The 11,795-nt window shown below is 42.2% G+C and overlaps 2 protein-coding genes across 2 annotated transcripts; one reads left to right on the top strand and one right to left on the bottom strand.

Moving 5' to 3' along the window:
- Positions 1 to 331: 331 nt before the first annotated feature.
- eif2b5 (eukaryotic translation initiation factor 2B, subunit 5 epsilon) lies at positions 332 to 9,749 on the top strand. Its single transcript, XM_079237761.1, has 16 exons — positions 332 to 502; positions 759 to 883; positions 953 to 1,138; positions 2,718 to 2,895; positions 2,979 to 3,059; positions 3,140 to 3,217; positions 3,315 to 3,627; positions 3,722 to 3,867; positions 4,716 to 4,860; positions 4,941 to 5,042; positions 5,144 to 5,245; positions 6,884 to 6,974; positions 7,085 to 7,208; positions 7,298 to 7,423; positions 7,576 to 7,686; positions 8,546 to 9,749. The coding sequence occupies exons 1-16, from the start codon at positions 344 to 346 to the stop codon at positions 8,606 to 8,608; spliced, it is 2,130 nt and encodes a 709-aa protein (XP_079093887.1). The 5' UTR covers positions 332 to 343; the 3' UTR covers positions 8,609 to 9,749.
- A 24-nt stretch (positions 9,750 to 9,773) lies between these two features.
- Positions 9,774 to 10,977, bottom strand: mul3 (mitochondrial E3 ubiquitin protein ligase 3). The gene is made up of 4 exons (XM_079237868.1): positions 10,773 to 10,977; positions 10,595 to 10,682; positions 10,386 to 10,506; positions 9,774 to 10,299 (listed from the first exon to the last, which is right to left on the bottom strand). The coding sequence occupies exons 1-4, from the start codon at positions 10,923 to 10,925 to the stop codon at positions 9,807 to 9,809; spliced, it is 855 nt and encodes a 284-aa protein (XP_079093994.1). The 5' UTR covers positions 10,926 to 10,977; the 3' UTR covers positions 9,774 to 9,806.
- Between the last annotated feature and the right edge of the window lie 818 nt (positions 10,978 to 11,795).

Below are 11,795 nucleotides of genomic sequence, written 5' to 3' on the forward strand. Positions count from 1 at the left end.
AATCACTCTCTGCTGCTATGAAACTCGTTGGTATCTTTATACTTCTGCCAGGCCACCAGCTTTCTTAGAATAACACTTTTTTTATTTGCTTTTTGAAATGGGGTTTCCTCTCGTCGGTTGACTGCAATTTAATATCTGTAGTATACATTAGATGCAGCAAAAGACCAGTTGTAGTGTAATGCCCCAGGCAAAGTGAATAGTTGGAATTAAACAATGTAAACAAAGGCACAGTGAATCCTACACCGTGCGAAAACCAACTTCACTACAACCACGAAGGAGGGTTGTCCCTCCGCCGCCGCCGTAGCCGAGTCTGACGAGTCGTGCTAGCACCTGGGAGTCAAACATGGCCGGTAGAGGAGGAAAACAGAGTCGTTCGGGCGCTGGCCTTTCGGGCAGAAAGGGTGCCGACGAGCAGGAGGAAGAGGAGAAGCCGCTGCAGGCTGTCTTAGTCGCCGACAGCTTCAACCGGAGGTTTTTCCCGGTGACCAAAGACCATCCGAGGGTAGGCATCAAGCTATGCTAACGGGGGCGCCAATGGTTCGCTAACTAACGTCCATGCTGTCAACAGTGACAGGGCTGCACCTACACCGTTATAACTGCGCTAAACGCGTCACCATTGCGCCTCTATTAGAGCAGTTGGGTTGGTTTTGTTTAACAGTGCGCCTGGGGGTCTTATTTCCACCCCTGACGCCGAACAAGCTACTCGCAGTTACACTTCTGACATCTGTCGACACTTTTTTTTCTTTCAATGACGACAGGCTCTGCTGCCGCTGGGCAACGTCGCCATGATCGACTACACCATGGAGTTCCTTACGTCCACCGGGGTGCAGGAGACGTTCGTCTTCTGCTGCTGGATGGCCAGTCAAATCAAGGAACACCTGCTGTGAGTTTCCACTAACGCTGTGTGTGATCATCAGTGACAGTGATGTGACTTGTCTCTGTGTCTTGACAGGAAGTCCAAGTGGTGCCGACCCACCTCTCCAAACACGGTCCACATCATCACCTCGGAGCTGTACCGATCCCTCGGAGACGTGCTCCGGGACGTGGATGCCAAGTCCCTTTTGCGGTCGGACTTCGTGCTGGTCTACGGAGATGTGGTCTCGAATATTGACATCAGTCCGGCACTGCACGAGCACAGGTAAGAGATGATAAGTCTTTGTTATTAATATAGTCTGGAGAGACTATCTCCATCTATGCTACTGTCCTCCGCTGTCACAAGGACCAATAGAGGAGAACATTCCTGCTCACTGCTATTAGACTTTATAATAAGTCACCTCTGGCCAGATCCTCTGTCAATTGACTCAACATCAACATCAATAGCCCTTGCACCGCTTTTGTTGTTTAGTTAGTCGCTGTACATACTTGTATAAAATAAGATAAGATAAGATAATAATTTATTAGTCCCTCAGTGGGGAAATTACAGGATTACAGCAGCATTGCTCACAGTGAATAAAAGAATAATAAAATAGAAACAAGTAATATAAATAAATAAGCAGTAAAACAGTAGAGAAGAATATTAATATACAGACTGAATAGAAAAGTACTCTGCACGTACTTTGCATTTTGCACTTTATTGTTTAATTTCCTACATTAATACGCTCTGCTGTTTTGTTGTATATATTGAGTAGGGCTGCAACTAACGATTATTTTAATAATCGATTACGGACGGACAGACTACATAGTGGTACCTCACAGTACTACTAGTGACTCCATCTGTGCTTTTATAAATAATAGAATAAAGAACATTGCATTCACTTTCAAGTAAACCAGATTGCTCCATCAGACAAAAACAAAGAAAAGTGCTATCACTGTGTTAGAAAAATGAAAATAAAGTTAAGCAAAAAAGAACTAATATGGAGTTACTAGTAAATATCTTATTTTTTTGCCAAACAAAACAGAATGAGTGCAGACGTGTGAGCATCAGGTTGTATCAGTATTAGTGGCTGCAGTGAGCTGCTTTCCTCTACAACTCTTTATAAACAGGGTTGTAGACTTTATACGGCTTTCAATTAATGCTCAATGTTGATCTGAGATCTGTATTCTGATGAAAGACGCAACAGCAGTAAGCCGACCTCAAACGGAGATTTCATGAATCGGCTTTTGACAAAATGCCAGGGAATCGGCGAGTCGCGCATGCGCAGTGTAACCTATTAACGGCGAACTATACAGTGAACATTTAAAATCAGCATTTCCTCTTGCTGTAATAAATACCGCCCCAGTTTGATAAATACTGACTTAAAGGAAACATGGTGTTCATTTATTTAAATGACAACCACAAAGTGAGCAGGCTTTCCGCCGTGTAGAACTCCGCCGTGTGCGACACAGAGAGCAGAGAAGAGTTGTAACGGGACCATAGAGCCAGAAATGACATGCTGTCGTGCAGATAAGATCAATAACATACGGCCGTTTAGTTTGTTTAATAACAGAACAATGTGTCGACCTGTTCTATAGGAAAGAGAACCTTAAAGTACTTCTGCTATCTGGCGTTATAGAAAAAATTACAGGGGGGCGGCGGGTTTCTTCAGGGAAGCGCCCCGCACCCCTATTATAACGTTAGGGGAAACACTGAGCCCTAATATTGAGTATTTTGAATTCCAGATATATCTTCTTTTTGTGTCTTCTATGTACGTTGCTTGCTACTGTGACACACTAATTAAAGTATACATCTATCTATCTATCTATCTATCTACTACTGTGTGTCATTTTGTCGTGCACAGGTATCGTCGAAAGATGGAGAAGAACATCTCGGTGATGACGATGGTGTTCAAGGAATCCTCGCCGGGTCACAAGTCCCGCTGCGAGGAAGATGATGTCATTGTTGCTATGGACAGCAGGAGCCAACGGATTTTACATTACCAGAAGACCCAAGGGCTGAAGAGGCTGCAGTTCCCCATGGTAGGAGTGGCACATTTCGCCACATCAACATGCTTGGGCCTTTTTTTTTTGACGATTGACAGTCGCTCCCATTTGTTTTGCAGAACATTTTTCACAACGGAAGCGACGAGTTTGAAATCAGACACGACCTCCTGGACTGTCACATCAGTATCTGCTCCCCGCAGGTTAGTTTTTGTACACAGACAGGAGCTATTGATCTGACCGTTAGTGAGTGAGGTAACAAGGGTTTACTTTCCTCTTTCAGGTTGCTGAGCTCTTTACCGACAACTTTGACTACCAGACTAGGAATGACTTTGTCAGAGGGATGTTGGTCAATGAAGAGGTACGGCGCAGCCACAATGTTTTTTCCTTTTTTAAATTGGGATCATGTAACTCTACAGATGCAATTCGGTGCATAACTGATTCCTTTTTCTGTTTAGATCCTGGGCAACCAGATACACATGCACGTCACCAAGGATGGTTACGGCGTCCGAGTGTCCAACCTCCTCATGTATGACTCGGTGTCGTCCGACCTCGTGCGGCGGTGGGCCTACCCGCTCACCCCCGAGGCCAACTTTATCGACCAGAAGGGACGAAGCTGCACGTATTCGCGCCACAATGTCTATCGGGGGTCCGGAGTCAGCCTGGGCCATGGCAGCCAGATGGAGGAGAACGTCCTCATCGGCTCCGACACGAGCATCGGCGCCAACTGTTACATTTCTAACAGCGTCATCGGTAACAATTGCACCATAGGTGAGCTCCCCAACCATCAGCGTCCGACACTAAAAGCACATAATAAAAGTGATGTTCACAGTCCACCCTTTTTTTAAAAAAATAAACACAACAGGTGACGATGTAACCCTTGACCACGCCTACATCTGGAGTAATGTGCACATTGCCAGCAACGTGGTCATCAGCCAGTCTGTGGTCTGCGACAAGGCAGAGATCAAAGAAGGCGTGACTCTGAACAAACAGTGTGTCCTGGCATATAATGTAAGCGATTGTTATTATTTAATTATTATTTTTCAGGTCAATTAGCTAAAACAATGTTCTGTGAATACCCTTAAATTATCAGTTCAAATGTTTTCAGCACTTTCACTTAAACTGAAACCTCAATTGCAGCGTCTAGCATTTTACATTGACATATCAGCTGCTTCAATATTCAAGATATTTGCATATGTCATATGCACAGATAACAGGCAGTTATTCTGTACAACGAAAAGCTTATTTTGCCAGGTCCTCCTAACACAGAATTACAATAATTACAATAAACTTTAAGGATAAAATAAGCTTAAGGCAAAAAAATATGAATCAAAATAAGGCACAAAATATAGTGACAGTATTGCACAAGACAGTATTTCAACTTCCACAATCATCATACACGCAAATGATTGGCATTTAAAAACGTATATACATTTTTACATTATTTAAAAAGCTACACAACTCGACTCATTCAGACGTTTCAAATCTTTCAGCCACTAAATCTTATTAGCCGGCACATATAAACCCTCTTTAAAATGTTAATGCTGCACTGGAGAACTTTGCATGTTGGCAAAGAGCTAATCGCTACAATTTTGGGGACTGTATGTTGTAAAAAACTGTTTTTTCGGGACAATGCATATGCGCTCCTCTGCAGGAGAGAACTTTATTTCAATTTGTGTGCATATATATATATATATATATATATATATATATATATATATATATATATATATATATATATATCTCTCTCTCTCTCTCTCTCTCTCTCTCTCTCTCTCTCTCTCTCTCTCTCTCTCTCTCTCTCTCTCTCTCTCTCTCTCTCATCATCATCATTTAATTTCCTGGGTACTGTTTTCAAGGTGGTGATTGGACCAAACGCCTCTCTCCCCGAGGGCACTGTGGTGTCCATGCACCATCCGGACGAGGAGGAAGAGGAGGATGATGATGAATTCCTGAGTGACGATGCCGCAGTTGGTCACAGCAAAGACAAAACCAAACTGAAAGGTGTGTATTGAGCGTGCACTGACATGCACAAAATGGTTAAATGTTCCGTGCTAATGAGCTGTTGTCCTTCGGTGCTCCAGCGTTTAACCCGGCAGAGGTCGGAGCCGAGGGGAAAGGCTACATCTGGAAGGTTGGTAGTCTGGACGACACGGAGGATGAAGAGCTGTCGCAGTGCCTCTGGGGTAGGATAGCGGGCCGACTGGCTTGTTACGTTAATTTGAGTAAGTACTCCAGTTCCCTGGTCCGTGTCCCAGCAGCCTGGCTTTTGTTTCCTGTGCAACAGGTTTGGTGTTGAATCCTGACCCCGAGAGTGAAAGTGAGGACGGCGAGCCCGATGATCCTGACGACCCGGTGATCCCCTCCCCCGAGATGGATGACGTCAAAGGTGAGAGTCCGTTGATTTCACAGGTCTGTGGAACCACATGCCTGCCCCCTACTGGCACCAAGAGACCAAAAAACAAAACCAGTGCTAATCATTACTACATCACTCTGATTACTCCCACAAAATAATAATCACTAAACAAAATGAAATGTATTAATTGCTTAAGGGATGCAACTAACTATCATTTGCATCAGAGATTAACCTGTTGACTCACGGGAAAATTTCTGTACCACAGAACAAAAATGTGAAAAGCGTTTTCAACACATCAGAGCCATCCCTGACATCCAAATAAACAAACATAACAAAATAATTAGAAAACAATCAAAACAGTAGTATTAGTATCAATAGTCCAAATGCGAGCACAAATGCCAACCCTTACATACATGAACATCCACACCAACAAATGTTCCTTCATATTCACAACCATCCACATCAACATACACACCCGCACAGCACACCCACATGTACCCTCCCACATGCACACACTTCTGCACATACACTCCACAAGGAGGGCTCAATGATAAGGGAGGGGAGGACTGAATCGCTAAATTAAGTACAATTAAATGATATATGCAGTAAATATATAAAATGAAATAAATAAAAATAAAATATATAACTAAAGTAACATATAGTAAAATAAAAGATACTGAAATAAAAAGAAACTGACATTCATTTCCGGGTAGGATTTACAAAGTGGTTTAGCAGTGGTAATCTAGTTTTACATCTTGGTTTTGTTACCACAACCCTTCTCAGTTGTTCAAGCATCTAGGTAAAGTGTAACACCAGTCCATCTTCTTGTGAAGGTATCCATTGTCAACTGTAACTTTGTGGTCATGTTTTCCATTGTATGGACCTGTTTTCATCTCTGTCTCCACTGAGTTATGGTTGGTGGTTTTACATCCTTCCAGTTCACAGTTATCATTTTCCTGGCAATCATTAAAAGTATACGCAAAATATACCTCAGATCGGTGTCCCGTAAATCTTTTGGTATAGACACCAGCAGAAATATTAATGGGCCTAAGGGTACCTCCACTTCGATGATTTTATCGATTTCTGCTTTGATGTTTTTCCTACCTTGCGCTACTGGACAGTCCCAAAAGATATCTGTGTGATCTCCTATTTTTCCACATTTTCTCCAACATGATGAAACCAAAGGATCCTTCACATATGAAGAGATTACAAAAGGTGTAATGAAATATCTGATTTTTAATTTTCAGTCGAATTCTTTCCACAATTGGCATCAATTGATATCATCTTTTGTTGTCTATATTTGCGGTAAATTAGGATAAATTATTTCCACTTTTGTCTCAAGTCCAATCACGTAATTCAAAATTCTTGTAAATTCCTAGTAATCTCCATGGAAGTGTCTTGCAAATAACTATGTTATTTAGTATTAATTCCAGGGTAAATAGCTTGGATATCTTAACCTTGAGTCTGTGCACATCAGTAGGAAGCTTTCTAGTAAAAAATATTAGGAAATAAACCCTCAGAATAGGGTTACCATTTGTCACAATATTCAAGTCTCTCTGGCTTCTGGTTTTCTTTATTTTCTTAATGCGTGAGGACTTCAGCCTCTCCATTGTGTTTGACTTTGAGACGTCCTTCTCTCTGACTCTTGTTCGTTGGTCCGTCCATGTGCAGTCTTCCAGATGGAGGTGCTCGGGACTCTGCAGAGAGGTTTGGAGGAAAACATCAACTGCGACAATCTCGTGCTTGAGATCAACTCTCTCAAGTAAGGAAGGAAGGACTTAAAACAGCCCACAGTTCTAATGCTCTCTTTCAGAAGTGGCCGTTTTTCGCACGTTCAGTTTGACACACTCTACTCTGTCTCTCTCTCTTCAGGTACGCCTACAACATCTGTCTGAAAGAGGTGATGCAGATTTTAACCCGAGTGGTGCTGGAGTACCCTTTCCAGCAACAGGGCCCACAGCTTACCCCGTCACAATACGTTGCTCTGCTTCTACCGGTAAATACGTCTCGTGTGTCCAGCGTTGGCACGGTGGAAGTGAAGATCCACAATTTTTAGTTCGCACTTTTTGTCTCTGTCCAACTCAGTTACTGAAGAAGTGGGCGCCGGTGTTTAAGAACTACGTCAAAAGAGCACAGGACTATCTGGACTGTCTGTCTGCCTTTGAGGAGCACTTCCTAGAGCAGGAGAGCTACTGGGCTGCCATGGTCAAGGTCAGGGTCAAATCCATACTACCTATTCAGCAACCTGCTTGAACTCAGGATCACGAGAAAAGTATTCTGCAGCTTGTTCTCTGCGTTCACCAAGCCTGGACTGTACCTGGTGCTGAGGATGCAGAGTGTTTTTCTCCCCTCCCCCCATCCAGATCCTGATGGACATGTACCAGCTGGAGATCCTGGAAGAGGAGACGATACTACGCTGGTTCTCGCAGGGAGCCACCACCGACAAGAGCAGGCAGCTCCGCAAGAACCAGGGGGTAGGTACAGGGGGAGCTGGGTCACACGGAATGGTATGATATCATTTCAGTTATGCAATGAAGGGTTGACGTTTGGATGGTGTGATGCAATGCATTAGGACTTTATTTAAAAGAGCGTAGAGGAAGAAAATATTAAATATTAATGTAAACTATGCTTGCGGGGACCAAACCAGGCTTCCAAGGAAAAAAGAATAACAGTTATATATAAGTCAAGACATCATTCACATGGGTGGGGTTTTTCAAATGATCATTTCCTTTTTCTAAAATATGTATATATACTACCGTTTAAAAGTTTGGGGTCACTTAGAAATTTCTTTATTTTTCATAGAAAAGCACTGTTTTTTTTTTCAATGAAGATAACATTAAATTAATCAGTAATACACTATACATTGTTAATGCGGTAAATGACTATTCTAGGTGGAAACGTCTGGTTTTTAATGAAATATCTACATAGGTGTATAGAGGCCCATTTCCAGCAACTATGACTCAGTGTTCTAATGGGACATTGTGTTTGCTCATCGCATAGAAGACTAATGGATGATTTGAAAACCGTTGTGCAATTATGTTCGCACAGCAGTGCGAACATAATTGCATAATAACAGTTATGCTGGTTAGAGAAGCTATACAACTGGCCTTCCTTTGAGCTAGTTGAGTATCTGGAGCATCACATTTGTGGGTTCGATTATACTCTCAAAATGGCCAGAAAAAGAGAACTTTCATGTGAAACTCGCCAGTCTGTTTTTGTTCTTAGAAATGAATATATATATATATATATATATATATATATATATATATATATATATATATATATATATATATATTAAAAAAAATGAATGAATGTCACGTTTATCTCCAACAGCTACAGAAGTTCATCCAGTGGCTGGAGGAGGCCGAGGAGTCTTCAGAGGAGGAAGGGGAGTAATGAGGAGCGCTTAAGAAAGGACAACTCTGTGGAAATTAAACTATTGTTTGGATAAAAAGGACTCAGGCAGTAGGGTTTACCCTCCACAGCAGCTTTCTACCACTAACATCCAGCAGGATGTTCTCTGTACAGTTCACGCTGACATACATTTTAATCACACAGTGCCGCGTCATGTAAGGGCTGTGTGCTGTCAACGCCAATATCCAAATAAAGAAGAAAGACCCTCTGACTGCTTAGAGATACATCATCTGTCAACGTCACAAACTCTCACAATGGTTAATACATAGTTAATAATAGTTAATACAATAGAACAGTTGATTTTTAAGGTTTTATTAAGTACAAACACATTACTTAAAAAAAAAATATATATGTATATATATACACAACAGTGTTTAATGTTATTTTTGTCTACAAGCTGAACAGTGGCATCAAAACAATGATTTAAGAAGTAAAAGATTATATCTTCTAAATAGACGCAGTCCAAAAGTCACCTAAAATTTTATTTTTAATACCGTCTCATCTGGACATGATGCCCAGAGACCGACAGTGATTAAATAGCCTTTGTTCCTTTTGATCAGGTTCACAGTTAAAATCTTGCAATGAAAGCAAAAGATTGTGAAAATAAATGATTGATTACATCACAGTAATGATTTTACCTTTTTATGTTGAAAAAAAATTAATTCCAAAAATTAAATGTTCCCTCTATAAAGTTGCTTTCACTCCTAAATAAATCAAATAAAGTCAAACAGCATGCATTAAATTAGTGCATTTCATTACACGCTTCTTAGAATACTTACGGCCCAATGACTGCAGAACAAATACAAGATGGCTTGTACATGATCGGGTTTGGAGTTAATTTGTTCGTGTGACAGCTCGACCTGCTGCTGTGCACCATTAGACCTACGAGGATTTCATCTGGTCTCAATTCACCCCCCTCTTATTTCAAACAATAATTGTTGTCGCTTTTGTAAAAAGGTTGTTTTGTTCATTTGTTTACAGTTTTGTTGCGTTGTCTAAAATGCTGTTATGCTTTCTATGTTTCTGATATGTTTCGTTCAATATTTAACAACTTATCTCTGCATCAGGATGGTTCTATGGAATCAAAGATACAAACACCCAAAGGCAGTATTGGGAGACCCAAAAAAAAGCTGTCGCAGCCATTTAAGCCGCCCAACCCACAGCATCCACATCTACGAGCCTACTTCGATCTGTCGTCCCGTTTCCCCACAAGGCCGTAAATGACGTTGGCTAGAAGAGAAGCCCCCGTGATGCCAGTCACAGCGGTCAGCATCTTCCACATGCTGGCCGATCTCTCGTGGCCGTCCATGAAGCTCCGGTGGTCGGTGGGCACCAGGATATACTTGCGGCCATCCTGCGGGGCCTGCAGCCTCATCACCTGACCCCCCTCCAGCACCACCTCCCCGAAACCGGTCAGGGTGCTCCCCAATCGCAGCAGCTCCTCAGTCTCCTCCATCGCCACCGGCTTCTCCCCGCTGAGGCCCTGCAACAGCATGCTCGTCAAGCCTTCCTCGGCATGTCTAACTTTGTAGTAGACCCTGTCCAGGAAGCACCCAGAGGCCTCCAGAGGGTTTCGAATCTTCACGCACAAGTCAGCTATGTAGGCGCCAGGGCTGACCAGGCTGAAAGGCACAGAGTTGTTGCTTTCTTTTCTGTTCGTTGTCCGAGAAGTCCTGGAAAGATAATCAAGTTGTCATTAACATGCCGGTAGATTAACGAAGAGACACATTTTCGGTGTTATTCTGTAGCTGAAAAGCACCATGAGTTGGTGAGGGAGTTCCAGTATTTCCAGTGCTTCTCCACTGCAATCTTCTGAACCACACCAAAGCATCGTGGGACAAACTGGCTGGCCAGAGGCTCCCCGTCTGCCTGCACCAGGCCTCAAAACAGACATGAAGGAAACTGTCAATTATCTGGGACCAATCCCATTTAAAACTACATTCACTAAAATGTAAATTATTTTTATACCTTCTACTGCAACATACTGCAGTCGCTTGTGGGGAGACGCTCTCAGCACTCTGACCAAATGTTGATCAGGCTTGAAAACAGGTATTTCCTTTAAAAAAGGAAAAGAAAAACATCCAATAAGTGTGTTGTAAGACTAGAGCTGTGTGCATACACAGGACACAAACAGTGATGTACTTGCCTTCAGCTTCTTCAGTTCTTTTTTTTTCTCTTGGTATAAATGATAGAAAAGGCCAGAGAAGGCAAAGCTGGTGCCGGCACCAATCAGAACCAGCGGGTTTATGGGAAAGTCAGCCATGTCTGTATCTGCAAAGAGGAAGAAGCAACATATCATGGTCAACACAAGTCAGTGCGCTGCAGTACTTTACAGGCAAGTCATTATCTATGAAGAAGTTACGTCGCGTGTTTGTGAAGAATAATCCGATAAAGGACAGATCTGTGGAATAAAACGCACCTGTTGAAAAAACAGCTAAACACTTTAAGACACCTGCAGTTTGGTCACATTAATCGAATACAAAAGCCTACGTTGGTTTCACTTCCTTGTTCGCCCGCGTCGCGTCATGTTTCATCAGCCAATAGGACGTTAGCAGCATTGATCTTGACACGTGCTTGACCACCAGAGGGCAGCGTAACTCAATGGCTGAAACACGTATCCCGCTCAACGTTTACACTGTTCGTTGAACGTTTAGTGACGCTGGCAACGTGTAAATTTAATTTCTTTAGGTTTCAGCAGGATACGTGAACTCTCTACTTCCCCACACTCACTTAAAACCAGAGGTGGAAGATGTTTAACAAATATTTATATTATACTATTACTGGTAAAAAGCCCATATATCAGAATTCTACTTGAATGAAAGTACTGTTAAGTGCAAGTATTGACAACTAATGTTAGCATACTGTTAAAAGGACAGCAGTACATTTACTCAAGTACTCCACGTTTTGAGGTACTTGTACTTTACTTGAGTATTTCCCTGTCACGTTACTTCATACCTCTACTTCATTGCATTTCAGAAGGAAATGTTGTAGTTTTTAGCCCATTACATGTTTGTTTTTTTGACGCAAACAGTGAGTTAGTTTGCTAATTAAAGGCTGTGCAAACAGGTGTTTTCAATTTGGCTGATTAGACCTCCAGTCATGTGGGCGTTTGGTGGAAGTTATGTGATGTCAGTGAACTGTCGAACACTAATGGTGCAAGTACACGGTC

Source organism: Taurulus bubalis, assembly GCF_910589615.1.
Source record: "Taurulus bubalis genome assembly, chromosome: 1".
NCBI lineage: Eukaryota > Metazoa > Chordata > Actinopteri > Perciformes > Cottidae > Taurulus > Taurulus bubalis.

Coding starts and splice junctions, on each gene's coding strand:
- eif2b5 (XM_079237761.1), top strand. CDS start 344: ATGGCCGGTAGAGGAGGAAAACAGAGTCGTTCGGGCGCTGGCCTTTCG. Junction 3,868..4,715: donor AGTGTGTCCTGGCATATAAT/GTAAGCGATTGT, acceptor ACTGTTTTCAAG/GTGGTGATTGGACCAAACGC. Junction 7,209..7,297: donor ACGTTGCTCTGCTTCTACCG/GTAAATACGTCT, acceptor TGTCCAACTCAG/TTACTGAAGAAGTGGGCGCC.
- mul3 (XM_079237868.1), bottom strand. CDS start 10,925: ATGATATGTTGCTTCTTCCTCTTTGCAGATACAGACATGGCTGACTTT. Junction 10,683..10,772: donor AAGAACTGAAGAAGCTGAAG/GCAAGTACATCA, acceptor CCTTTTTTAAAG/GAAATACCTGTTTTCAAGCC. Junction 10,507..10,594: donor GCAGTATGTTGCAGTAGAAG/GTATAAAAATAA, acceptor GTCTGTTTTGAG/GCCTGGTGCAGGCAGACGGG.